The 27,335-nt window shown below is 31.6% G+C and overlaps 2 protein-coding genes and 1 non-coding gene across 4 annotated transcripts; 2 read left to right on the top strand and 1 right to left on the bottom strand.

The window, feature by feature from the left end:
- Positions 1-11,029: 11,029 nt before the first annotated feature.
- Positions 11,030-14,794, top strand: LOC123218807 (protein SAWADEE HOMEODOMAIN HOMOLOG 1-like). Of its 2 annotated transcripts, none has more exons than XM_044640446.1 (9): positions 11,030-11,755; positions 12,329-12,414; positions 12,561-12,606; positions 12,687-12,828; positions 13,279-13,342; positions 13,475-13,526; positions 13,898-14,041; positions 14,286-14,431; positions 14,513-14,794. In XM_044640446.1, exons 1-8 carry the CDS (start codon positions 11,702-11,704, stop codon positions 14,412-14,414), a joined length of 717 nt encoding a protein of 238 aa, XP_044496381.1. In that variant the 5' UTR covers positions 11,030-11,701; the 3' UTR covers positions 14,415-14,431; positions 14,513-14,794. The 2 variants fall into 2 exon arrangements, with proteins under 2 accessions (XP_044496381.1, XP_044496380.1); XM_044640445.1 differs by having other exon boundaries at positions 11,049-11,755; positions 14,286-14,405.
- Positions 14,294-22,174, bottom strand: LOC123218806 (casein kinase 1-like protein HD16). Its single transcript, XM_044640444.1, has 16 exons — positions 21,516-22,174; positions 18,383-18,517; positions 18,212-18,285; positions 18,054-18,123; positions 17,910-17,965; positions 17,732-17,803; positions 17,460-17,554; positions 17,299-17,365; positions 17,070-17,199; positions 16,730-16,948; positions 16,434-16,576; positions 15,989-16,163; positions 15,765-15,855; positions 15,519-15,676; positions 15,244-15,432; positions 14,294-15,144 (listed from the first exon to the last, which is right to left on the bottom strand). The coding sequence occupies exons 1-16, from the start codon at positions 21,603-21,605 to the stop codon at positions 15,085-15,087; spliced, it is 1,824 nt and encodes a 607-aa protein (XP_044496379.1). The 5' UTR covers positions 21,606-22,174; the 3' UTR covers positions 14,294-15,084.
- Positions 22,175-26,893: 4,719 nt separating this feature from the next.
- TRNAK-CUU lies at positions 26,894-26,966 on the top strand. Its single transcript has one exon. It is a non-coding gene; the product is annotated as a tRNA-Lys (tRNA).
- The last annotated feature ends 369 nt before the right edge of the window (positions 26,967-27,335 follow it).

Below are 27,335 nucleotides of genomic sequence, written 5' to 3'. Positions count from 1 at the left end.
ACTTTTATTAATTCCTTCTTCCCTAATGTGAATTATCTATTAATTAAACTTTATAAATTATAGTTTTCAAATACATAAGTTTATACAATTGCATGTGTTAGTTGCATGGATCGAAGTTGTTCAACTATATCTAGCATTCATAGCCATAATCTAAAATTTTCAGATATGCATGATATCAGTATAAATAAATAAATATATATATCTGAAAATAGTATGTAACTAAGTAGCATTGGACCATGGTGGTTCACTAGTTAAATTAATTAGGACCATTAAAGATATTGTTTATCTTTAAAGCCAAAGAGTGACATATGCTGAGAAAAGGAGAAAAATGTCTCTATATGTAAGAACAAGCTAGCGTCCTGTTCGATTAATTATTAATATGGAATATTAGGGTATGCAACCTACCATGAAAGACCAAGAAAAATGATTGGACCAACAGAATGAAGTTGTATCCAGATTTCTATTATGAAAAATATTATTATATACTTTTATCATTAAATTTGATACAATTTTTAGTTTACCAAATTCATGCTAACAATTTCAAAACTTTGATTTCGATTAGTTAGGGTTCTCTTTCATTGTTTTGTTCATGAATTTTGTTTCCTCGCTAATTAGATAATGTAGCAGAAAAATTGACATCAAAATGAGGACAAAAAAATGAACAAGGATGTACCCGGAATCGCCAAGTGCATGGAATTTGCAGTAATCCCAAAAGTATATGTTTTAATGGCAACAAGCAAGCCGGTTGAAGAAATATTAATTGACCACAAATATATCATTTTGAATTTGTCAATTCCACAAGACTAAATTAATAAGGCCAGTTTGGGACTCTTTTTTTTTTTTTTACGCAAAAACAAGTTCATATGATGACAAACTACACAAAGCAAATATAGAACCTTACAATATATAAATATTAAAAAAAAAAGTTAGAGGGATTTTAGTCAATATAATTATGATATATACTTTCATAATTATAAACAAAATTTTTAAAGTTTTTGTCATACTTACAGCCTGTATCATACTTGAAATTTTTAGAAAGGGTCAAAATTTCGGTAAAATGTGATTGTAACTTCCAACAAAAAAAAAATGTTGTAAGAAGTGAATAGGTTAATTAAATTAAGAAAAGCCGTCATCAAGCAGGCAAGTATCCACCGATTGAAGCTAAAATTGGAGTCAATTAGCCCTAATTTCTGGAAGGAAACCGCTGGCGTTGTTGATAAATGATCCAAGAGGAAAACTATAAAAGAATAAGAAAACTCACAACTGTTTCTTTTTATTGTTGTTTTAGACTTTTAGTCAACATATAATCCCATAAGCCATTCTTTTAAATGCATCACATAGCATTACATGATTCAGGTCAAAATATCATAAATTGTTTTACATAATTTACGTTGAAGGGACAGTTTAAAAAAATATTAGGGTGTGTTTAATTTAAGTAGCATTTTATTATTAAAATTAAAAGATTATCTAAAAGATGAATTACTTAGAAGATTATTGTGTATAAATTATTACTATATTTTATAAATTTTAATAAAAATAAATAAATATAAATAATTATTGTATTAGATTAGAGGTACTAAAAGAATATTAATATATTATTTTAGTTAAATATTCTTAAATATAATTATTATAAAATATTTTTCATGTTACTTGTTAGATTAACTGTTAATGAGAATACTTTTGTTCTAAAAAAATTAATGAGTAATAACAAAATTAAAATTATTTTAGTAATATTTAAATATTTTAGGTAAAACTGATAATAAATTATTTTTTATATTATTTGTTATATTATTATTAGTAATAAAAGATTTACGAAATCTTTATCATTGATAAACTAAACAAAGAGAGATTACCAGAATAATCTTTATATACTATGAATCAAACCCATATTTAATATCCATGAAGAGTGAAGAAAAAATAAACATCTTCAAATTAAATTTACAGTCATTTGGTAATATATTTATTTCGATCAAATTCTATTTTTAGTCTTAAATTTCTTTTTTTTTTTAATTTGTAATGATAATTAGTTTCTTATTTTATATTTTATATGTTTCCATAATTAATATTTAGAAGTTATATTTTTTTATTTTTTGAATTTTTTCCTGGGAATTGTTATATAGTTTTATGTGATAAATTCAGAAGAAATATTGATAATTTGTGTGACAACAAAGGACAATTTGATCCAACTAATACTTCGAGTGCTACTAAAGGATTTGTTAATGATTTTTTTTTAAGTATTTAAACAATATTATCATAGATCAAAGACCCCTCAACCCCATTCAAAGCCTATACCATATTTAAAATCGAATTGGTAGAACTAAAATAATACAATACCTAACACTACCAGACTCTCACAACTTAATTAAAATGTACTTGGCAAATTCTGTGCTAAAGAAACAACCTTTAACCTACTTTATTGACAAGTGAGGTTTTTTTTTTTACTCAAACAAAAAATCTCAACAGTAGACAGTCACACCGGACAATAGTTTCGTATTAAAAAATATATCAAATTTATATTTCAACCCTTTTTTTCATCTTTCTTTTCATCCTTGTTTTTTTTTTTATGAGAGCTTATCAAACCCTAGCACTCGTTTTTACTTCCAACTACTCATCTCTTGTGTTAATTTAATTTTTACACCCACTCTCAATGCCGATCTTGAAATATTTGACTCATTCTTGTGATGGTATTATCATTTTTAGATTATTCTGTGCCAATCAAGACCTTTGATGATCTATTTTACGTAATGATCCCATTTTTTTAAGTTTATCTAATATCAGTTACGACTTTCGATAAGTCATTCCACTATTATCATCCTTTCTAGTAGCACCTGACATCGATTTTGCTATCATTTACTCCTTATTGATGCTTGAAACCCAATGATGCCACTCTCGCAATCTCCCTCCACAACAAGCTTGATCTCTTTCCAATATCTATCACATCTCTCTATCACATCACCTTACTATTCTCAATAGCTTTTGTGTCATGGTTTGGTTGATAATAATGGTGAGATTCCAATTTATGACTACTCGTGTTTTAGTGATTGAATTAAAAGTTTTTTAACTTATAAAAGAATTAAATTGTTATGTTTAAAATGTTAAAGTGAGATTAGTAAAAGTAATTTTTTTAATTATTTTTAATTTATGGGTGATAAAATTAGTATTTTATCTTATATTGTTAGGTTTTTTTAATAGAGTTTGATTTTAGATTTTTTTTTTTTAAAAGCGTTATTTATATCAATCAAAAGATGAAAGAAATGTTTTTTAGCCCAAACCTTGGGTGTGAACACGTTATATACTCTCTTGAAATTAATTCATGAACTTATCCAATTGGTAGAAGGGTCACTTGATGTGTCACCCACCTCCAACAATTTAGAAACTTTCACATAAAAACTAACAAAATAAAATGGGATTGGTGCATTATGAATTCATTGGCTGCCGAACCCACCCAAATCAGAAAATAAACTTGATTAAGTGGGAGTTGTTGAATGGAACACTTGTGAATACTGGTTGTAGAAATAAGGGAAAAGGGTTGTTGACCATCTTCCAACTTTTGTTTAATATAACCTTGAAGACTTATCCTCAACCTAAGATTCATAATTAGTGGAGGATTAGGAGGCCATTATGTTGAATTAAATTTGCATTAAGCCATTTGAATATTCTTCACTTTCTGTCTCTTTTTCTGAACTCTAAGATATCACATTTGTCCTTTGTCAAGAAAAATGTGTCTCCATCTTCGCAAGTATTCAAAAATGCTAGTGATAAGAAAATTTAAGTGCTTTTTGGCCTCGCAACACTTGTATCACTCACTTGCTATTGGATTCTTAATTAATATGAACCAACCATTTTTGTATAAAAAACAAATGGTTGGCTGCGCTGAACATGGAGCTTTCATTTGTAGTTTAATTTCAAAGTTTGACGGGTACAAAAAATTGATTCAATTCAATTAATTCTCGTGACTGCTCTCCTCTGAAATCAAAGGCACGTGGTAATATTTATCTGAGACTCGTCCTACTTTGTATGTATTTTATGCAGTATTTATAATATGAACGATAATATCTTAGTAACGTAAAATATTTAACTAATGATGTGTAATATATATTATATTAGTACATGCACTATAAGAGAAGAAATAGAAGATAATATATATATGGTAATACATATTATTATATTATATTTTAGAGGTTGGACTTGGTAACAAGTGGAACTTTTAAAAAATTATTTGTAAAATTTAAGCTTGCTTTTTTTAAGTTGAAAATTATGCAACTTTAAATTTCGTTGTTGAGCTCTTGAAGAAAAGCCATTTTAATCATGTAAAAGCTACGTGTAAACGTGGAAACTTCTGCTTAATAATCACTGAGAGGTCTGTGGGGTTATAATAAGAAATGAAAATTGAATAGCATTTTTCAATGAATTAAGAAGAATCTAAATTAAGGCTATCTAAGTCTATGTTTGATATCAAAATTCCCACCTTCAACAGAACATTAAAAACTGTATAAATAAAATAAAAGATAAAATATTTATAGTTATCTTCAACGGTAGATTGAGTGACAAAAAATGAAACTTCATTTATAAAAAAGTATAAATTTAAGTCTCTTCCGATAACATATCAAGATCAAACTTTTCACTTATCTAATCCAATGGTTACAGAGTTAGTTAGTAGACTCAAAAATTGTCCTATTTGATATGATTAATTTGGTTCGAATTGACTTTTTTGTTACAAAAAAAAAAGACTTATAGCTTCTATGAGCATATTTTTTCATTGGCAGAAAGTCCCAATCCACCAAAAAAAAATTAAGAGACTTTATGTCAAAAATCATTGTTGATGTTGAAGATAATAAATGTATAGCTTGGAAAATAAAAGGGTTTCAGAAGTTTTCCTGGCAATTATTCTTCGAAAGTTGGAAGTCTTACTGCTCCAAGATAATTATAGTAAATTTTCACACTGCCAAATTAATTTCATCTTTGCTTAACTCTATTAGGTTGGTTTTGAATGGATCAAAATTAAATTAATATCCCTTTCATTTACAAGACATTTTTCTTCGTGGTAGGTGAATATATCAATACTTAGACCAAAATAATTATATTTAATTAAAACTTTGTTAGGCAACACGGGTCTTCTTCGTTGAAATCTAATACACACTTTTAGCACCGTAAATTATAAATGGTCACGAATGGAAGACCTAGGTGATTACGTAGAGCAATTTTATTATTATTATTATTATAGAGTATAGTTTAATTTGTGTCCTTATTTGATTTCCCACACATTTGATTATTGCAAGACTTCTAGAACCAGACGATATATTTCTGTTTCACTTTCATCAGCCTTTCGTCATGAAAATATTTAATTTCATCGTCTATATCAACCAAAATCAAACCTTTATGTCACAGGTTGAGATGCGTAGAAGAAACTAAATATGATGATTGAAAGGACGAAAAGAAGAAAGGAAAAATGGTTTGAATAGTGTTATTGGGAGATTTGTTTCTGAAATTACAAAGACTTCTTATATTAAAATTCCAATGGCATGTAAAATTCCACTATATATATAGTAAAACACATACAATATATAAATATAAGTAATTTCTGAAAATTTTGTTGCATCATCATGACATTCTGATGGCAGCAATATTCTTAGAAAAAAAAAAAGTTTCATTTTAGTGTGAGAAAATAGGTTGAAATATTTGTATTTATATATATATAATAAGATAATCGATCATTGAAAAAAAAAAAAATCAACAGGCAAAGCTATGAGTCAAGGAAAATTTCAAAGCATTAGAAGAATCGCACATTGTTTACCGGTTGCCAACTTCATCTGAAATATATTCTCATAAATTTTATCAAGATTTCTGACCCCACTTCTCTTTGACGTTATATCTGTAATCTTATATTTTTTTAAATATGAGTCCATTCTTCATTGTAAACAATTAATGTTGGAATTTTATGAAATGAGGAATTCAGGATGTCAACAAGAATATTGACTACGCATATATTGTTAAAGGCAGATCTGAGTTGCGTCATTAGTGATGAGATGAACGACATGATGTTTACTGTAACTCTACTTATGGGGTTGTTGGTTTACTGTATACAGACGTCAAATTCATCAGAAAAGGGCATGGAATTTTTCACTGATTCGGTGGCATGGGAAGATGCCAGTACCCTAACATTTTCAAACCTCAAAACCCTAACATTTTCAAAAAAAAAAAAAAAAAACCAATGGATGAATGAAATTAAAAGTGTGAATATTAAAAATCTTAACTCTTATTTGAAATGATGATTTTTATAGGTTATAATAAAAATTATTACTTATGGTAAAACTTTAACCATTATACCTATCATCTTATCAAAGTCTTGAGATAAAATGACAAAAAATAAGCTTAATATATAATTATAATTTGTCTAACTACAATATGATAGTTTCATGTATATCATGTATGAGTTGTTAATTATATTTTATTAATCCTTAAAATGCAACTATTTTAATTAATATCCCATTTATATAAATGCAACCTGGAAAGTTCCCTTAGCTTGTTTGAATTATAGCTGTAAGATTGCCAAATAAGCAGCTGAGAATACTGGGGCACTTCTTGATAATTGTGATTTTATTAGTTAATTAACCATTTTGGGTCCATCGGTTCATAGGAATGAGTCAAAATTATTACCTAAAAGGGTTGTTGTTATAACAACATAATATACTCTCTAAGATGCCATAGAGAAAAAGACTTTACGAAAAATTCTAAACCCTAATTAATCTTTTATTAGAGAGATGATACAACAAGATAAACACCGGCCAATCCGACTGGGTGATTATTTTATGGATAAATGTGGATAATAACTAAGACGATTATTAAAAACTTAATGTCATTTTACCTTGCTAATTACAAACTTAATTTCATGTAATATGGATTTAATTAGTTAAGTTTTAAGGGCTTATAGGCGTCTTATTGGCCTCCAACTGATCTTTTCTTGTTGGCATGGACAAAAGATCGATAATATGGTGGCTTAAAATTTTCAATTCAATAAAATCAATCCCATTGTGTCCATATATACAAACAAAATTTAATTAGATTATAAAAATAACAAAATTTAATAAACATGATGTTTTTTTTTTTGTTGTCTTTTATAAATCAAACAAAATAATCTTTTTTATATTGATTTAATAAAATAATCATTAACACCTAACCATAATTAGGAATTTCGATACTAATTACTTTGACCACTTATTTATTAACAGTAATATTATATGTATCTATTTTAAAACATAAATATATGTATATTTATATACGTTATCATGAAATTTAATATTATTTTATTTTTAATTCAAAATCGTTCAATCAAACGATGATATATATTAAATTTATGCATTTTTATGTACTCAAAATAAGTATGCATAATTTTATTAATCTAGTAATTATGATCCATGTCAACTATATCATTTTTTTTCAAAAAAATATATTTTATATAATATTTAAAAATTGTTTTTGAATTAAAAATATAGAAAAAAAACTACGAAACCAACTTTTAATCATACTTAGTTTAGAAGATTTTATATAAAAAATATTTAAATGATATTAAAATATTGTATCTTGAGTATGTTGAAATTTTCACATTCATAATAAGCAAGCAATTCAACTCATGCCTTGGAGATGCAAGTCTTTTTGAAATTGAAATATTGTGGTCAAAATTTTGGGAACAATAATTGAACCCGCTTTGTCAAATTCACATACATTATATTTACTTTATAATTTTGATTGTCTTTGAAGGGATTTTTTTTTTTTTTTTGTAGAAAAGGGGGAAAAAGTTTTAGAATTTTCAATATAAAATTCAATTAATTTAGGTACACCAATTTTTACTAAAGTGATGGATGCAACATAAAGTGAACATTTAATTATTATTTAATCATATTAAATATAGTTAAAAAAATAAATACAGTGTGGCTTGACCAGACAAGTGAGATGTTTTTGGATCCTTTGCAATTTTATGATTGGATTTAAGTAAATAAAATGCAGAAAATCAAAGAAAGAAATAGTAATGTATGATCATAGTGAGTGCAGCGGGGTTGGTGAGAGGCCAGCCACCGTCGGTGGCGAAAGGACAGCGGTCAATGTCAACGCAGTCAGCTAAATATGGACTCAAGCCACCTACCGAATCCGAAATTTGCTTACCCCCTTTGACTACCTTCAGTTTCCCTGCAAACCCATATTTGCTTTAATTATAAATTAAATTGGTCTCCGGATATTTAACCCTTTAGATTATGTAATTAATAACTTCAATTTTGATTTTAATGTACAAAATAATCAATTAAAATTATGTAAATATCAAATAAATTATTTTATTAATTAGATTTTAAGTAGGATGATCGAAATTGAAGAATTTTTTATAAGTTCTTTCAAAAGACAACATAAATTTTCCTTCTATTTTCTCTTCCAAGAAAATGACACAACTGGAATTTATGTTTCACATGATCAATTTTAAAAATAATATTATGTGTATATATTTTTTAATACACAATTAAATATATAAATATTTATGTATTATTTTATTTTTAATTCAAAATCACTCAATCATATGATGATTCATCGTTTATATATCTAATTGTATACTTAAAAGTGAGTATACAGAGTTATATTATAATTCAATAAAATCATACACACCCAATTTTGAATACCTAATTAAGTATTTTATTGATGTTTTATTATGTGATTAAGTGATTTTAAATTAAAGACACAATAACATTCAATGACATAATAACAGATCATCTGAATACCTAATTGAATTTTCGAAATTAGATATTCATAGCGTTGCCCAGTAAGAAAATTTCTTAATTCATCATTGCTCATTCACCTTGTCAAATGTATATGCACCTATTTTTCTATGAAATTATTTACAAATTTCTTAAATAACTTGGTCCTACACAACCATTCTATGGCACAAAATTATTCTGTTTATACCATAAAATTTTTTATTCTGTTTACACTAAAAAAAATTTCTAAGTTTTCTTGTTCAAATATTTGAAGTATGCTACATTGATACTCAAATGTGTTCATACATTTATATTTTCTCACCTTCTACATGTGAAAACGTTGAAAAAAATTTCATGACATTTAGAAATTAATGTAAATTACTATTACTACTTATTTTTCACATGTTAAAATGAGTAATGTGAACTCATCACCTACCAAAATCGTTATATTCAAAGTGACTATACTTGCCCATCCCATAAAAGCTGACTTTTCTTTTTTCTTTCAGGCCAAACGTTGCTTTCCCACCTAAGGTTTGGTGAAAATAATTTCACCTATTAACTTTTAAAAAACTAAATATCTATTTAACTGTTAAAATTTACTGATTTTACAGAAGATAATTATCTAAACAATAGTATATTGATGCTAGATAATAGTTGTGATCGAGATTAAATTGGTTCTTGTTTCATAGATTGAGGTTTCTTTGTTCAACAAGTTATAGATTGGAATGATTTTTGTTTGATAGACATTAATCATGATTAGAAATTATATTTATAAATTAAGAGAAGAATTTTGATTACGTAACATTTATAGAATATGAATAAATAACAGAAAAAGTTTGTTTTTTAATACGTAAACGATATTCTAAAAAATACTCATTTTTAAATTAAATTAACCTAAATTGATTTGAATTGCATTGACTCAATTAAATTTTGGGTCGTTTTAGCCAGGATAGGCCTCATCCTCTATGAACTTCAGTTTAGCCCTTTCAACACTGATCTTATTACGGCCCAACATAGTTGCATTTAGTGGGCCTAGAAAGAATTTGGCGTGTGGCCCAGCTACATTTTAATAAAACTATTTTATATTTAAAACAATATTTTTTATATATATATTTTATATAATTTAAATATATAAATAATATATTATTATATAATTAAATATTATTAATTTAAAATTATTTAATTATATAATAATACATTATTTATATTATATATATATTTTTTATATAATTAATAAAAATAATTTATTATTATATAATTAGATATTAAACCATCCTCAAATTAAAATAAGCAATTCACTGCTTGTGACATATCATCCAACCGCAATCAATTCCGTAGTGTTGTTAAAAATGGTTTTTTCTGCTTAATTTTTCGTCTGAATGACCGTTTCACGGCTCGATCGTGTTCTCACAACCATAACTGGAGCAACTAATCTAGAAAAATAACTCAGACGATAAAATAGCATTGTTAATTTCTTCCTACTCCTAAATTACAGACCTAAAATGCGAAACTGATACGATGGCTTCCCCACGATTATGTTATATTATAGAATTGCATTTTGCAGGTTTATGTAAGAAAAAGAGGATTGAATTTCAATGGCGTTTCTCTATGCTTCTTCTCCAACCATTATCACCAGCTTTACCCCCAATCTGGTGAAGGAAAAACTATTTCCCATCTCCAACAATTTATAATTGCTCTAATTTGTGTGTCATTTTCTGGGTTTTTCTTACAAAAGATTCTGATTCTGTCTACAGCTTTTTTTTTTTTCATTCAGAATTTATAAATATTCACACCTTTCACTGATATGGATGTTCATAAACTTACCATTCTTTTTACTTCTTGAGTATTTATATTGAGAATTTTGTGTGGATGTTAGCATAAAATGTAAAATCTTTTGAATCTTTAAATTATGCGTTCAGATTATGACCCTAATCCTCAGCACAAGATTTGAAATTTTGAGTCTAAACAAAAATAGGGAGCGAAATTGAAAAAAAAAAAAAAAAGTGAAACTACAGTCCTCTTCCACCAGAGGTGAAACCTGCACTTACACTTCCTCAACCACAAAAACCCAGACTGATACATAGAAGAATGTATGAAGAGAATATGCTTTGATTAATGTAAATTGGAAACAATAGTACAGTCAGCAGAATGAATAGTCTTTTACAATCAACCAGTAAAAGGGAGTAAAAAAAATCCCCTCCCATGCTTGCCATTGGAGCGGCTAACTCACCCTTTTCACTGAATTCCTTACTAATTCCCTGCTGCTCTTTTTTGTCCCTCATTAAGCTTTATTTATCTCATTCTTTAACCGCTCTTCTCCCTGCCTGCCATGTTGCTTTCATCTTCAGGTGGTCCAACTTTTCCTTGAGTGGATAACACCTGTGTGTTTCCAGGTTGTTGCCTTGAGTTTGTGCCCCCTCTGTTCCCCGTCCTTTCCTTTTTACGGGTGATATATACATACGTCAGAATACATTCAATAAAATCTGTTACAACATTTTTTATTTATTGTCCTTTCATGTTCACTCATAAGATGGATAATAAGAGTTTAACATAGATTAAGGTTTGTTTCACTCTCTTATCTCAATTATATGCATCTATTATTTTTACAAGATATTATGATGGATGCAAGAGGAATCAACGAACCCGGTTGGGATTGAAAAATTATTGGTTTATATATAGTATCTAAAATTTTACATTAATCCTTTTTCAATTTCATTATGTCGTATTAAGCTATTTGTATTTTAGGTTTGCTCGACTTTGACTCCAAAAATTTTATTTCTAGATCCACCGCCATCGCCATGTCATACTTTTTTATTATCATTTGTAAAAAAATCTCTAAATCTTGTCTAGATTTAGTTTCCCAACATAACTCACTAAGAACCAACTAAAAGCTCAGTTCTAATAGAAAAAGTCCTGAAAGTGAAGCCTCAAAGATTCTCACTTGAACTTGTTGGATTTTTCAAATGGAGGATTTGAAGTCAGCAACAGACTCATGGCCTGAATTTACCCTTGCTGAGGTAATAATAATAATAAAAATATTATCTTTTTGAGAGCATTTTTATTCATGGGATCTTCATTTTATCATGTAGGTATGTTCTGACATTTAGCTGAAAATAATTGTCTATTCACCTGTCAGTTTGTGTGTTTATGTTGCTTTAAGGGTTCAATCTTTCAGTGTTCTGTAATCGATTTGTGCTCAGATTGATGTTTGCAGTTTTTATATTCTTTTAAATATTTCATTGGTCTGATTATGATTTTTATGAAACTCCCTGTGGGGTGTATGAAGACTTTTGTGAGAAGTTTATGATAATTTTTGGAAGGTATATGAAGAATTTTACCGAGGTTAATAACATTTTGTCCTGTTTTCTCTGGATTTTGTGTGTCCATTGAGTTTGCAGTTCAAGCTCAATTTCATTTTTCCTAAGCCAGTTGTGTTATATACATCTTATATTAAGTATTGCAGTTATTATTGAACCACCTTGAAACCATGGGGTGAGAAAAAGATGTGGTCTCAAGATTTCTTCTACAATCCGAGGAGAAGAGATTCGACTATCTGAATTCAGGCTTTGTTGTTTCATTTTCGTTGACAGATTAGGGAATTGGAGCGTACATATAAGGAGCTAGGCGAAGCATCATTGAGTAAGGAGTTTTGTCAAGTGCTTGCAACCAGTTTAAGGTGGAGTCCCTTGCTGGAAAATCTTGATGTAGCCTTAATTGAATTAGAATGTCTCTTTTTCTAAATTATTATTATTATGTGCTTTACATAACCAGTCTTTTGAGCATTGAGTCTTTATATTCTCTTGATCTCTCCTTATTAATCAGTTTTGCAGCAAGTCATGCTGGGAGACCTGCCATCCCTTGGCAACAGGTTGTTCTCTTAAGTCTCAAATTATTATTATTTGTTTGTCTGAATCCCTCTTAACATGTCTTGCTCTTATTTTGTTTAAGGTGCAAAGTTGGTTCCTGGATAAGCTGAAAGGCTCGCGAACTAAAGTCCAATCATCTTCGTCTAAAACCTGCGAATCCTTTGTTAATCTTTCACGAGAAAGTTTTCCAACTGTTGAACCTGAGACTTCACAAAAACCTAAAGGTTTTATAGCAATATGGTTGGAGATTCTGTCGAATTAAGATTTTGAAACTAATTTACGTTGTATCATTCGCTTGTGTGCTCTATATTTTTTTGGCTAATTAATTGATACTCTACATGATAATTATTGGAAAATGTTGTTCAAGGTTCTTTAATCATGTAGAACTAAACTTTGGTTGCTAGGTACCTACAAATTTATCCCAATAGTGTCACTTGTTTTAGAGTTTGATATACCTACAAAAACTGAGGCTGCAGATTTTGATTCTGACTGTTTTTTCCCCTCATTTTGAAGATGAATTGGCTGCTTATACTGTATACTTATCAAGCCATCATATGGAAATTTAATAATGGTGGCCCACCACCTGATTTTGGCATTCAGTGTCAGTAAACTGCCATAGTCGCAGAACTATGAACAAAATTATACCTTAATTTCTAATATAAACTTTTATGCAGGTAACCGGATCGCAGAACTAAATGAATGCCAATTTGAAGCTAAATCATCAAAAGACTCTGCTTGGTAAGAATCTATCTAGTAACATGTGATCACAGATGCTAGTGTTAAACTGCTATATTTGCAACCTGCATATACAGAAACCGCATTATGTCTTATTGCATAATGTTTGAAATGTTTCTTTGGTGTAATGTCCAGGTATGATGTTGCTTCATTCCTCAACCACAGAGTTACATACGCCGGTGAACTTGTAAGAATCTTTAAAAATGAATTTACACTTTTGAGGATCACTGCAGTGTTTCTAGAACAAGTGCATTGTTTATGAGATCGTTTAAAATAAACTGGCGGAATTGTTTCTTAAGCTTTTATGATTATTTGTAATGTTTTCTTTGCAATTGCCTCTTTCAAGATCACCTCTTTGCAATGAGCTAGACATTTTGGATCTTGGTTTTCTCAAATTAAAGCTTTTTAAGCTCCGATCAGTGCATGAACTCATCTGAACTTGCAACAATATGGGCAAGACTAGTTAAATCAAGCACTCATTGTCCAGTGAAACGTCAAGTGAGATTTGCTCATTATTAAAACCTACAAAGAAATACTGAATATTGTATATATTTGCAGGAAGTACGTGTACGATTTGCTGGGTTTGACAATGCAGAAGATGAATGGGTGAATGTAAAAGAGGGTGTTCGTGAGCGATCTATTCCTTTAGAACCTTCTGAGTGTCACAAGGTCAATGTTGGAGACCTTGTGCTCTGCTACCAGGTATTCCATTTTCTTAAGAAACAACATCTTTTAATTCTGCTTTAAGAGGTCACAAGTATGGAGTGTCCAAGATGGTAACCACCTAAATACATAACTGGATGTTGCTGTGCTGACTATCATATGCTTCAATTATAGCTCCAATTCAACTATTTATGGTTTATTGCTTGTGATAAGGAACACTTGTATGCACTGTTAGGTTATTGCCCTTGTGGTAATTCTTTTTGTCTTTAATGGCGGATTACAGGAAAGGGAAGATCAAGCCGTCTACTGTGATGCCTATGTTCTAGAAATCAAGAGGTGGCTACATGATACAGAACAGTGCCGGTGCATCTTTTTGGTTCGCTACAGCCATGACGACACTGAGGTTATTTAACAGAACTATCAGTTCACGTGTGTATCAAATGCATGTGTTTGAATATGGCATAATTAAGTCAATATTGTGTGATATTTGATCCAACATGTTTGTACCAGGAAAATGTTGATTTGGAGAGGCTGTGCTGCAGGCGGAAACATTAAAATCTGAGGCAACCTTACATATTTGAATTCAAGCAGTTAAAAGTGAAGATCAAGTATTCACCTCTTTCAAACACTGATGAAAGGCACTGAATTTTTTGAGTCCAGGTGATCATTTAGGTCTATTTCATTACTGATTGGATACTGTTTCTAGCTTGAAACAATCATGGTATTCTGAAACAAGAACACCGATAACCAACTTCTTTGCAAATCATAACCTACAAAAGCTCTTATTGTTCAGGACTATACAAAGCTAACAGACCCGTAAAATTGGGGCCTTGAAAATGGGACATTGGCCACAGAGAAACACTCCACCTGATAACACAACATGCTGCCTCACCAAAAACTTTGATTCTATGCCTTGAATAAAATCAATTCAATCTGTACTCATCAAAACTTCTCTAACCCTAGATCATCAAACTTGGGAAACTTCTTGCTTTCCAGTTGATACCTAGGCAGTGGCGTTGAGGGCTAGCATTTTCAGCAGTTGCAATGCTGTCAGGAGGGGCACCAATATAGAAATGTACAGCTCAGGAAACTGTTCGTCCATAGCAGACGGATGCAATATAAAGATTCTTTCCCCATTTCTCCTGAAAAAGAAAAAAAAAAGGTTATAAGTTGTATACTTGCAATTATATTTAAAACAGTAAGAGAAGAAATGCGAAGCAGGATGAAAATTGATGAGAAACCTTGACGTGGGCACTAGGGAAAGCTGAAGTTCGCAGAGTTTCCTGGGTTTCATCTGCAGGTTTTCTCCTTGGCACACTAAGAACAAAAGCAGCCTGGTCCCAAGTTGCTGCAGTTGCTGTGATACGATATCCAGAATCCCACCGCCGATGAATACCTTCACTCGGGTAAAGAAAATCAAGTTCAACAACCTGAAATTAACACAGAACATCAGTAAGATATAAATGCTTCTACCATATTAAACACCGGCATGCAACATCAGCAATTCCAAAATGACCTGGTCAGAAAATCCTGCACCACGAGACATAACCACTCCCCACCTACCACCAGAGGTGGCCATAGCTGTGACATAGAAACCCTCTCTCCATTTTTTATTAATCCACTTAAAAGGAAATGAATCGCTGACTTTATAAGATTGCTGCAAATACTGTGTCCCTGCACACAATAGTAAGTTATAGTCAATGACAGTGAATTTACAAACTCAAAAGCGTATAGAACCAAGAAATGAATATCTTAGACTAACCCTTTGACATGACTACTAAGGAGCTTCCATTTGTAGCTCCAGCTATTGCACTGATGTAATAATTCTTTTCCCACTGCTCCATTATCCATTCCTGCAGAGACAGCCAAACAGCAAATTAGTTACTATATCCTAAAAAGCCTATTTTACACAATAGTAAAAGGGATACAACAGTGTGACAGAGCAGAAGAGAAGACAGCAAATTGATGATAAAAAGGAGCTTGTACCTTATGAAGAAAAAAGGGCGAGAGTTCATATACTTGTGCAGTGAAACCAGTGCCAGCATCCATAATAAGGGCCCACAGATTTTGACATGAAGCCACACTGCTAATAAACAATCCATCCTCATTCCCTTTCTCAATGTGTTGGGCAAGCCGTGCATCTGCCACATTATAGTGGTACCTACAATGGCAAGAGAAAGAAAAATTCTCTTCATCACCTCATCATAATAATTTACACTATTTGATCATGCTTAATTAAATTTAGAAACAAATGCAGACACCAAAAATGAAGGACAAAAATTATGACACAGGAAAAACTATCAACTAGGTAAAGCCTTAACCATTCCCATTCTCATAAAACCCGGAAAGCAAAAAGAACTGATTATATTATTAAACCGACCCTAACCAAATCTGCAAAGCAGATAACAAATGACGTGGAGCATGATTATACCGTTGCTTCATTGGTCGACGGGCGTTATAAACACTAATCCATTGTGCAGCTGGCATTCCCATCCGAATCTTCTTCTTTGGTTGTTCATCATCTTCATCCTCCATTGTTAGCCGGCCTCTCTTATGACCAACTTGATAAATAAGCTTCACAAGATTGAAAGTACAAGTAAGGCACACCAAAATCTTTCATGATTCAAATTCAGTATATCAAATGATACCTTCAATTAAAAAAATATAAAAACTTCAGCTCAAGAAAAAACGACAGTAACATGCAAGATAAATTAACATAATCAATACCTTCTGTGCACCTTCTGTGTTAATTGGCCTGATATCTGGATTTGGACCAACAATCCCATCAAAGAGGGAAATGTATTTTGCGTAATTAGGTTCTTCATCGAACTTCAAGTTTACAACATACTCAACAAACTGTCTAAAAGGCTGTGGACAGAAGCAACATAGAGCCTCTGGGGACGTTGCCATCTTTTTCTTGCAAACAAGGAATCCCTTATTCTCTCCCTAAGAAAATCATAATGTTAAAAACATTATATGCAAGATTTAGCACAAGCATCTATCCTTCTTGTTCCTCTTAATCCCCATTAAATACAAATTCCTACTCAAAATAAGAAAGACTACAGACCTGGTATCCTTGCCAAGGCAAACGTCCTCGAAGAAGGAAAATGAGTGTGTAAGCAAGTGACTCTAGATCATCTCTCCTACTCCCAGTTCTACCTAAATGGGCATGCACACTAGCATAACGCACTGTTCCTCTGCCACACAGGAATAACCCTTCAAATTAAGAGAATAAAAATACCAGAAATTTAAAAAAAAAAAAAATCAAGCCAACCAACATGAAATTTTGATAACACCTGAAAACATCTGGCCGTTGATCATATTCAACATGCGATCCAGTTGAACTGTCTCTCCATTTAGTAGCTGATTGTCCAAATCAGGTCATAAAATTATGAGTTACCAAGCATTTTTGCATAACAAGTGCTTAATATAACAAAACAAAGTGATAACAGTTTACCTAATCCAAGGTCAACAAGGAATAATCTCTTCTCATCAGGTGTTCCTGGAGGACCAAGCAGAAAATTTTCAGGCTTTACATCCCCATGCACATACCTGCCACAAATTGTGGTGAGCCTGATATAAGAATCCTATGTTTTAGGGTTTTGGTCATACAAATAAATGCAGATGAATGGCCTCATGGAAACGGTAAAGAAAAAAGGGCAGAGGAACCTATGGGGATCAGAGGTGACAGGAAGTCAAACACATGGTCAGTAACACAAGAAACCTTACCCTCTAGAGTGCATCTTCTCCAATATGGATATTGCTTCAATGGCAATGCAGGCAACCATTTCAATGGACATCCTGTGATTAACAACAGCATTAGATAAGCAACCAAGAAACTTAAGTTAACATAGTACGTTAACAGGGAAAGGCTCAATGAATAAAAATCAAAGTTGAGAGAACATACGTATGTGAGTTATTATTCCAAACATCCCACAAGCTTGGTCCCAGAATATCCATGACCTGCAAGAATTAAAATTTTTCATAAATCCTTATACAAACCAGGAGCAGATTGAAAAGACACCAAAACAAAGTTTGGCCGATAACATACCATGACATAATAATCACCTTGCCGGCCCTTGAAGTGTACTCGAGGGACACCATGACTACCACCAAGGGTGCTGTAAGAGTCACAAGAAAGGTTAACAGTCTATAAAAAATTGAAAAACAACAATCATACTAATACATAAGATATATTAATATACTCACTTGTATACTTGCCACTCATACGGTGGTCCATAATTGCACCCTTTACTACTTCTATGTTCAAATTTCAACGCCACCTACAATGTAGAGATCATTCAATGTATAAGTAGGTACAACAAGAAAAGATAAAAAATAAAATTCACTGAATCAAAAATCACATACTAAATCTTATACCTCCAGAGCTCCTGGGCCAGTAGATCTATCATTTGTATTCACAGGAGACACACGCCGGCCAACATATACTTGCCCAAAACCACCCTTGCCCAGTTTTCTGTCCAGTCTATACATTGGGGAACCCCCAACTGAAATCTGTGAGAACCAAGCAATTAAATTCAATTTCAGAAATACAAGAAAAAATAGAGTGTCATGATGTCATCAACATGAAAGAAAACATTTGTCCAAAAAAATTCAATAGAAGAAATTATAGATAAAGGTTCACAACTGCCCTCAGTACTGTTCTTTAACTCCATATAGAATAAACTAAACAATACCCAATCAAATGTCAAACCAAAACCCAGCTGATCAAAATATTGTAAGGAAGAGGGAAAACAATAAAATAAGACTTATTGCCACAGAAAAAAATACATTAGAAATTTCTGAGCTTTTAACAGTTAGAGACTTGCAAATCCAACTACTACATTTCAGTAATATCACACACACAAACAAGCAATTCTGTCGGACAAGAGGATGGGAAATCAATACTATAACTGGAAAACCAGCCTCCACAGCGACAGCCTCAAGGTGACATGCCAGACAGTGATTAAGCCACCATTTTTCTAAAATTCTCCATACGTGCTTGTCTTTTTAGGAGTCATGCTATCTGTTGCCACCTCATCTTGAGGCAAATATCCCCTGCTCTTGTTTAAATGCTTCTTCTCTTGCACCCAAGGTCCTCACATAAACTAAGCACACTATTCAATATAGGTAAACACATTTTCATGGAGAAGTCATCGGGCTAATTAGGTCATCTCATAGAAGAAATACGTTAACTCAATGAATAAATCAGTAATCAACAGATAAATGCGAAGACCAACCCATGCCTTTCTTATTATGGTTACTATAATGACCATGGTAAAACACTGGCAAACAACTCTAAGTGCCAAAATTCATAATTATCAAAGGAGCACTTGAGGTTCGCCTACACGACGCTTCACACAAGGCAATGTGGCCATCGCCTTGAGTAGGGTAAAGGCAATTAATGGTTTGAAGGCGATTGCCTTTAGTGCTTTTTTTACGCTTATGGAAAAGCTTTATGCATTGGGAAAAACATACTTTATTATCACCTAGGCTATCTTCGACTAGATTTAAGGTTACCGACAATTTATTGACAATTTTAGGCACGGTCTTAGGCTTTCTGACAGGTTTTGGGTAATTTTCAGCTGGATATGAGGGTCATTGGCAATTTTTTAGATTTCCAGATAAGGTTTGAGATTGTCAAAGAGATCAACAACAAGTTTTAAGGTCGCAGAGGGGTTAACGTTGAGTTCTACAATTGTCAAAGAGGTTGTCAACGCGTTTTAAGGTTATTTGAGATGTTTCTAGAGATATCTAAGGTCGTTGGTTAGGTTGCTTATCACTAATCTCTTATATAGTTGTCAGAAGGGTCAAGGCATGACAACATATTGTCAATCTGATTTAAGACTTTTGATAAAGTTGACAATCAATTTTTTAATGTCGATGTAGTTAAAAAAAGTTAAATTTAATGGAAATCGGAAAATTTTTCAATGAAAAGTATTTATAGCATCAGGTAAAAAGCGACACCTTCACCTTGCCTTTTTTGCTTAGGCAATAGGACCCCTCATCTTCTTTGGCACTTTTCGCTTTTGACAACTATGCCAAAATTACGTTATTATCATTATTGATTTTAAATTCAGGCCATCTTAAAAAGCAACCAAAGAAGACAAATACACACATGAAGCATGAGAGAAGTGCCACAGCACTAGGTGATCAGATTGACAAATGTCAAGTTCATAAATGAACATCATAAACCATTCTATGAAATCATTGATTCAAACCAAGTCACAAGCTGTGGTAACAACAAAAAAGACTAGCTTTAAGTAGTGGTGCGACATCTAACCACTAAAAAGCGCACTAGTTATGGCAGTTTTTAGAACATTGCATATAATGAGTATATCACGATACTGTATATTATGAGAAAACTGCCATATTAGCAATTTGTAGGAAGATCCTCATTTTATACTAAATAGTTTAACATAAAGAATAATAAACTAACAAGTGCAAACCACCTCATACTGCAATCACAACCAAGACAAACTTCCCCCAATAACCAAGTCTAAGCTTTAAGTGTCACTAATCTCTTATATAGTTGCTAGAGGGGTCTAGGTATTATAACATGTCGTCGATCTGATCTAAGACTTTTGATGAAGTTGTCAATCAATTTTTTAATGTTGGTGTAGTTAAAAAAAAGGGAAATTTTATGGAAATGGGAAAGTTTTTCAATGGAAATTATTTATAGCCTTAGGTAAAAAAGCGATGCCTTCGCTTGCCTTTTTCTATTAGGCAATAGGACCCATCATTGCCCTTTGGCGCTTTTTGCCTTTGACAAATATGCCAAAATTATGTTATTGTCATTATTGATGATTAAATTCTTGCAATTCAGTTAAATTCAGGCCATCTTAAAAAGCAACTAGAGAAGAAAAATAAATACACACGTGAAGCATGATAGAAGTGCCACACCACAAGACGATCACATTGACAAATGTCAAGTTTATAAATGAACATCATTAACCATTCTGTGAAATCATTGATATCCTATAACTTACTTCAAACCAAGTAGTTAGAAGCTGCGATAACGACAAAAAAGACTACCTTTAAGTAGCAGTGCGACATCTAACCACTAAAAAGCACACTAGTTACAGCAGTTTTTAGAACATTGCATATAATGAGTAAATCATGATAGTGTCTATTGTGAGAAAACTGTCATATTAGCTATTTGTAGAAAGATCCTCATTTTATACCAAATAATTTAACATAAAGAATAATAAACTAACAAGTGCAAACCACCACATACTGCAATCACAACCAAATCTAACTTTCCCCCAATAGCAGCCTTTGTTTGATTAAAATTGCTCCATCCTCAACCCCAACACTCAAAACACCAGTTACTTCCTGTTGAGAACTTGACTTTGAAAATGGTACCTTATATACTAACGTATATTAAACCCCCCAGCAAATTCAATTCATAAACCAATCCAAACAACCACCGTACATCGATACTCTATAACAAAAAATCAAATTTGTAATAAAAAGGCCTAGAACTAAAATCATATAATATATATACACACACCTTTTCAGGAAGAGGGGCCGTACTTCCCTCATCTTCGCCACCGGCAATGGCCTTATCATTGCTTCGACCACCACTGCCAAATTCATCCATTTTCTTCTCCCCAACTTCTTCCTCCGCTTTCTCCGCCTCTTTCACCTCCGCTACCACAACTACTTTCTCATCAACCTGAACCTTCTCCTTGTTGTTATTATTACTTTTCGGCGCCACCGCCGCCGCCGCCGCAGCTGCTCGTCTCCGCCTCGTTCGTGTCGCAATCGCCTCTCCCGCTTCCTCAACTATATTCCTATTCCCCTCTCGCCGATCCTCCGCCGTCCCTTCCCCCTAGCTGCTGCTGCTGCTGCTGCTGCCCGGCCTCTGCGCACTCCGCTACGCAGTACCGGCATCGTTCATCCTTCAATTATTCTCATCCGAATTAAAAAATATCCCAACAACAGTAATCTTTCCCCACAATCACTCGCAACAATTAAAAAAAAGACGGTTAATTTCAGAAATATTTCTCACGGCGAATCAGCCAGATGCATCAATTTTGGATTTTGATGGCTAAATTTTAAGACTTCGGTTGTCACTCGGAGGAAATTAGGGTTTTGAAATTTGGGGATCTATCAATGAAGGATGAAATGAAAGAGAGAGAAAGAGTGAAGAGCATAGAAAAATACTTTACAATAAAGGGAAGTAAGAAATATTAATTTATAATTTTTTGTATTTTGGAAAATTAAAATTATAGCGTGGAACGATTGGGAACGTTAGATTAGGAGGAGATGGACGGTGATGTAAATTTTTATATATTGAGATAAATTTACGAAAATGAAATGAGTTTGAGACTGAGCTATTTTGTACTTGTCCTCCTGACAAAGGGCTAAGCCACGAAGCCGTGACACAAAGTAGGGAGTAGAAGACTTGTGCTGATGAGGTTGCATGAATTTAAGCCGTTGGATTGGGAGTATGGAACGCCTGATAATCTTTACGAAAAGTCAGACTTTAACTATTCTTTGGTTGAAAGGGATATGTCGGGAACGAAGAAGATAACCATTTGTAAATAAAATAATCAATTTTTTTGTTCATGTATGGTTTAAACTTTAAAGGCCAAAACATTTATTTTCCTGCGCCCCCAGGTTTGGTCTAAATGCATGTTTACTCACTAATTTTTTTTTTTAAAATCTAAATACTAACTTTTCTATTAAAATTTTTTGTTAGGGTTGCGTGTAAAATTTTTATTTAAAAAAATATATAAAAAATTAAAATTTTATCTCATTTTATTCTTTTAGTTTAAAAAACTAATAATTTTTTCTATTCAAAGTTTTTTTATAGGGTTTTTATTTTTCTTCTTTTTTCTCCGATGTCCTTTTTTATTGATAGTTGGCGTTCTTTCTTTGCCGTGAATGACACCCTTCTTTCTTCGATGCTCTCTATCACTCCTGACAACATATGATGATGAAATTGGTCTCAATCTCGACCTTCTTCTTTGTTCTTCAGTCCTAATTTGAGTCTCAATTTTTAGATAAAGGGTTTCTTCTTCGTTCATCTATTGGTCTCAATTGATTTGATCCTAGAGAACCCTTCACCTTCATACTGAAAATCGATTAAAATCTAATGAAAAGGTCATCAAGCAAATTGAAAAAGAAGAATGGGTGTTGATGTGCATGACTTCCCTAGACATGAGCTCAACTGCCGAAGAAGAAAATTGGGTTGAAGTCAGCTTGGTCTCAAGCAAAGAGGAAAGTTGGAGATGGAGGATGTTGGCCACCAAAGAGAGATCGGTAGTCTATGGAGAAGAGGCAACTATGGAAGTTGCAAAAATATGAGGTGGCAGCTATGAGAGGAAAAATATGTGGGGTGAGCATAAATTGCCAAACAGGAAAAAGAAACCCAAAAAATTTTAAATGATATTTCTATCTCTAATACTAACAACTAAATTTGACAAACATGTAAGTATTTAGGTTTTTAAAAGTTAACGAATGTGAGTTTGGATTTAGACCAAACCTTAAGTGGGAATAAATCTTTTGGCCTAGTTTAAATACTTGCATGTAATAAAGATTGACCTCTCGAGTGTTTTGTCCACCTATTGAGTGTACAAAATGCAAAAATTAAGGTCAAAAGACTGATTCCCACCCAAAGTTTGTTGATTTCTCAAGTTCTCACCATTTAACTATGAAAATTTTATTTACCTATTCATGTACATTAAAGTTAACGAAACTCTAACCTCTTAAAATTTTATCTTATTTTCTCTCCCTAAACACTAAAAATTAACAATTTCTCTTTACACCAAGTTTTAAAAAACAACATTTTCCCCCTAGGGTTTAGTTTTTCAATTTTTAGTGACATCTCTGGTATCATCACCCGTAGCCTTTCCCTCTTGATGTTTCCTTTTTCTTCCACAGTCTCTCTCATCATCTCTCCCTCATCTGATTGATAATTCAAGCTAGGAAGACAAAGAGTTTAGTTAGAAAGACAAGAGAGTGTGTCTTCATCTAAGAAAATAGTCGTCTTCCTAGAAGAAGATGACTCGTCTTCCTAGACGAAGACAAAATCATTATTGATCTCATCTTCGTCTAGAAAGATAATTTGTCTTTCCAAACTAACAATGCACGACTGTTGGAAGGAGAAGAGATGTTGAGGTAGACCACCAGAGAAAAAAAAACTGTTAGGAGGAAGAAATCACTGAAGATGACATCAGAGAAAGTGGTCAAATATTGAAGTTAAACTCTAGAGGAAAAAAGTGATTTTTTTAAAACTTGATTTAAGAGGAAAATTATTATTTTTTATGGTTCAAAAAGATAAAAAGATAAAATTTTAGTTTATTTTTAATATTATAAATAAAATAATAATTTTACTTTTAAAACTAATAAATCTAATAGTTTATAGATAAATAAATAAGATTTTTAATGTTGGAGGGTGAACATTTAAGAAAATAATATTTTTTGGGCGTCAATATCCTTTGGCCCAAAAATTAAGTCAATCACAAGTGGATAAACTGGGATTTGCATAAGTCAACTTAGGCATATTTTATATTAATAATGCTTACTTTAGACTAAAATCAAACTTGCCATACTTATCCATAAAAAGTCAAAGTTATCATGTGTCCCCTTAATGGAGTTAGTCGGGATTAGTGGATGATTAAATTGTTTGACCAATAATTGAATTAATAAACTGTTTGAGAATGATTTTGTTTATTTTGTTTTGTTTGTTAAATAATATATAATTAATTATAGGGCCAAATGATTATGTCCCATCCAAGGTTTGGTGTAAGTTTAATTTTTCACCTGTTAACAATCGAAAATCTAAATATTTATCCCAGTTTATTATTATTGTTAGAAGTAAAATCGTTATTTAATAAAATATTTAAAAAAATTATAAATTCATCATATTTTTTCCCTAAATTTAAAAACCGATAATTTTTTCCTACCTTTCTCTCATCCAAAGTTTAAAAAATCATTATTTCCCCCCTTAGGGTTTGCATTTTTCTTTTACCACTTCTTTGACAATCAGAATTGGCCAACCTTCACCCTCTCATCTCCCCAATAAAGATGAATTATCGATCGATAGGAGGTCATGATAGATTGGTGGTAGAATGAGGAAGAAATTGATTGATGACAATCTCAACTAGATTTGAGTAGATTTCATTGTTGTTGACAATCATAATTTAGATCAAATTTAGTTGGGTATGATTGAGTTAAATCGTAAACTAACAACATTCGACCAATTCGATTGAGGTTCATTCGTTTACTAAACTGGCTAAGCAATCAAGTTAAGTTTGAAAACCATGATTGTAGAAGCATATTCTCAAAACACATAATATCTCAAAAGTATAAATGTGATTAATAGTTATGACTAAGGGTGAGTTTGGATATCCTTAAAAAAAAAAAAATCAAAATCTATACAAACAAGTTCCTATTTAGAACCTACTTGATTGGCTCTGTTGTTCTGATTTCAAGTCTTTAATACTAAGATATCATGTAATTATTTCCATATAAAAATCAAATCAAATTTAATTTCTCCTATTACAAGCATCAAACAATAAAGACAAACCAATTAACTTTACTAAAAATCTCCTAAATTCCAATTCCCCACAAAATTATTCAACATCTCCAACCCAAAATGACAATACTCACTACAACAAAATTTGCCATCACCTTCAAACTCTCAAGTGTAATAATTGCTTTCATCTTTGATTTATCGATGTCGATGGTGCCATGATATCCATTAGAGTCTCTAATGGTGATGACATTATTGGTAGTGAACCGAGCTACTTGATGTGAACAGTTTAAATGTCTATATTGCCCCCATAACACTAGATATTACTGATTTGGATGCTTTCATGTGCTTCCTTTGCACACCCTAGACAAAAGGCTAGATTCTTGCATTGAAGCACTAACTTGATTGTGTAATTGAATTGAAATTGTTATTTGTTTTTTTAGAAGTTAGGCTTCAAAGAAGCTGGTCTTATTATGGGTTAAATCGTTGTAAGAGAGATTAAGCCCAATAACACAAAGCAAGAGAGACTAAACAACATGTCCCTAAATGTTTTTTTTTTTAACAATAAAATCGTTTTTACTTTTAAAGCCTTGTCTTCATTCTCTCCTTCTTCGATAACAAATCCATCAATTTTTATTGCAGAAAAGATAGAGGAATTTTTCTGAAGTTGATGCCACATATAAGAGAAGAATGGAGGGTTTTATTACCATTGAGGGATGAGACAATTTAAGGTTCACTCATATTTTTGAGAATTGTTATCCATATCCCTAAATCATCATTTATATTCTAAGAAAGCTAAAAACTCATCCCTTTAGTTGATATATAATACTTTTTAAAAGACTAATATTACATTTACAAATATATTATACAAAGTAATGTTGCACTATTATATCACTATATCATTCACTATTATTTAACATACTCTTAAGAGTGGGTTTGGTTGAAGAATCAAAATATTACTCTACTAATATTTCTTTTATTAATAAAAAATTTCGGTAATCTTCTATTATCAATAGTAATGTGATAGGTAATATAAGATGTAATCTTATTACTATTTCTATCTTAGATATTAAAATATTAGTAAGATAATTTTAATTTTATTATAATTATATTTTATAATAATTATATCGAAAGGTATTTATATAAAATAATATCTTAGTTTTTTTTATTATCTTTAATCAAAATAATAATTATTTATATTTATAAAATTTTATCAAAATTTGTTAAATATAATTTTAATTTATATTTAATAACCTTTTAAATAATCTATTTTTAATATAATATTTTATTTTTAGTGATAATACATTACCATAACTAAATGTGCCCCGAGTGAAATAGTCATTATTGAAATTGTGGGTGCACTAAAATGTATCAGATATTAAAACATATCATCATATTGTCAAAAAGCCCGTCTAGCTCAGTCGGTAGAGCGCAAGGCTCTTAACCTTGTGGTCGTGGGTTCGAGCCCCACGGTGGGCGCAATTAATAATTTTTCCTGTTAAATATGTTTCCAAACGGGGTTTTTGTTGGTGGGCTTCTGTTTAGTGGGCTAAACTGATTTTCCCTCGTTAATAAGAGTCTTTTATCCATCTTGTCCAATTTGATCCCACACAGTCCTTTTAATTCCATTTCTTCTTTGTCAAATGGAGTGGTGAGCTTCCTCTTGGGCTTCGACTGTCCAACAAAATGCTACGATTGAAAAGAGATGTCATTGCTGTAAATAGATTATAAACCATTGAAGGCTAACCGTAGTTTTAAGTTCTTTGAGTAATTCATTTGTTTAGGTTGGTGACAAAAATTCACTGATGAGAGGCATGTAAAATTACGCAAGTGATAAGGATCAAAATA

This window comes from Mangifera indica, chromosome 6, assembly GCF_011075055.1.
Source record: "Mangifera indica cultivar Alphonso chromosome 6, CATAS_Mindica_2.1, whole genome shotgun sequence".
NCBI classification, from domain to species: Eukaryota; Viridiplantae; Streptophyta; class Magnoliopsida; order Sapindales; family Anacardiaceae; genus Mangifera; species Mangifera indica.
Note: the sequence above shows the minus strand (reverse complement) of the source record. Positions and strands in the feature narration are given on the sequence as shown.

Excerpts from the sequence above, each read along its gene's own strand:
- LOC123218807 (XM_044640445.1), top strand. The coding sequence starts at position 11,702 with ATGGAGGATTTGAAGTCAGCAACAGACTCATGGCCTGAATTTACCCTT. Across the intron at positions 12,415-12,560 it reads GTGCTTGCAACCAGTTTAAG|TTTTGCAGCAAGTCATGCTG; the intron begins GTGGAGTCCCTT and ends CTTATTAATCAG. Across the intron at positions 14,406-14,512 it reads ACAGCCATGACGACACTGAG|GAAAATGTTGATTTGGAGAG; the intron begins GTTATTTAACAG and ends TGTTTGTACCAG.
- LOC123218806 (XM_044640444.1), bottom strand. The coding sequence starts at position 21,605 with ATGGATGAATTTGGCAGTGGTGGTCGAAGCAATGATAAGGCCATTGCC. Across the intron at positions 18,518-21,515 it reads CGGCCCCTCTTCCTGAAAAG|ATTTCAGTTGGGGGTTCCCC; the intron begins GTGTGTGTATAT and ends TGGTTCTCACAG. Across the intron at positions 17,200-17,298 it reads CAACGGCCAGATGTTTTCAG|AGGAACAGTGCGTTATGCTA; the intron begins GTGTTATCAAAA and ends CCTGTGTGGCAG.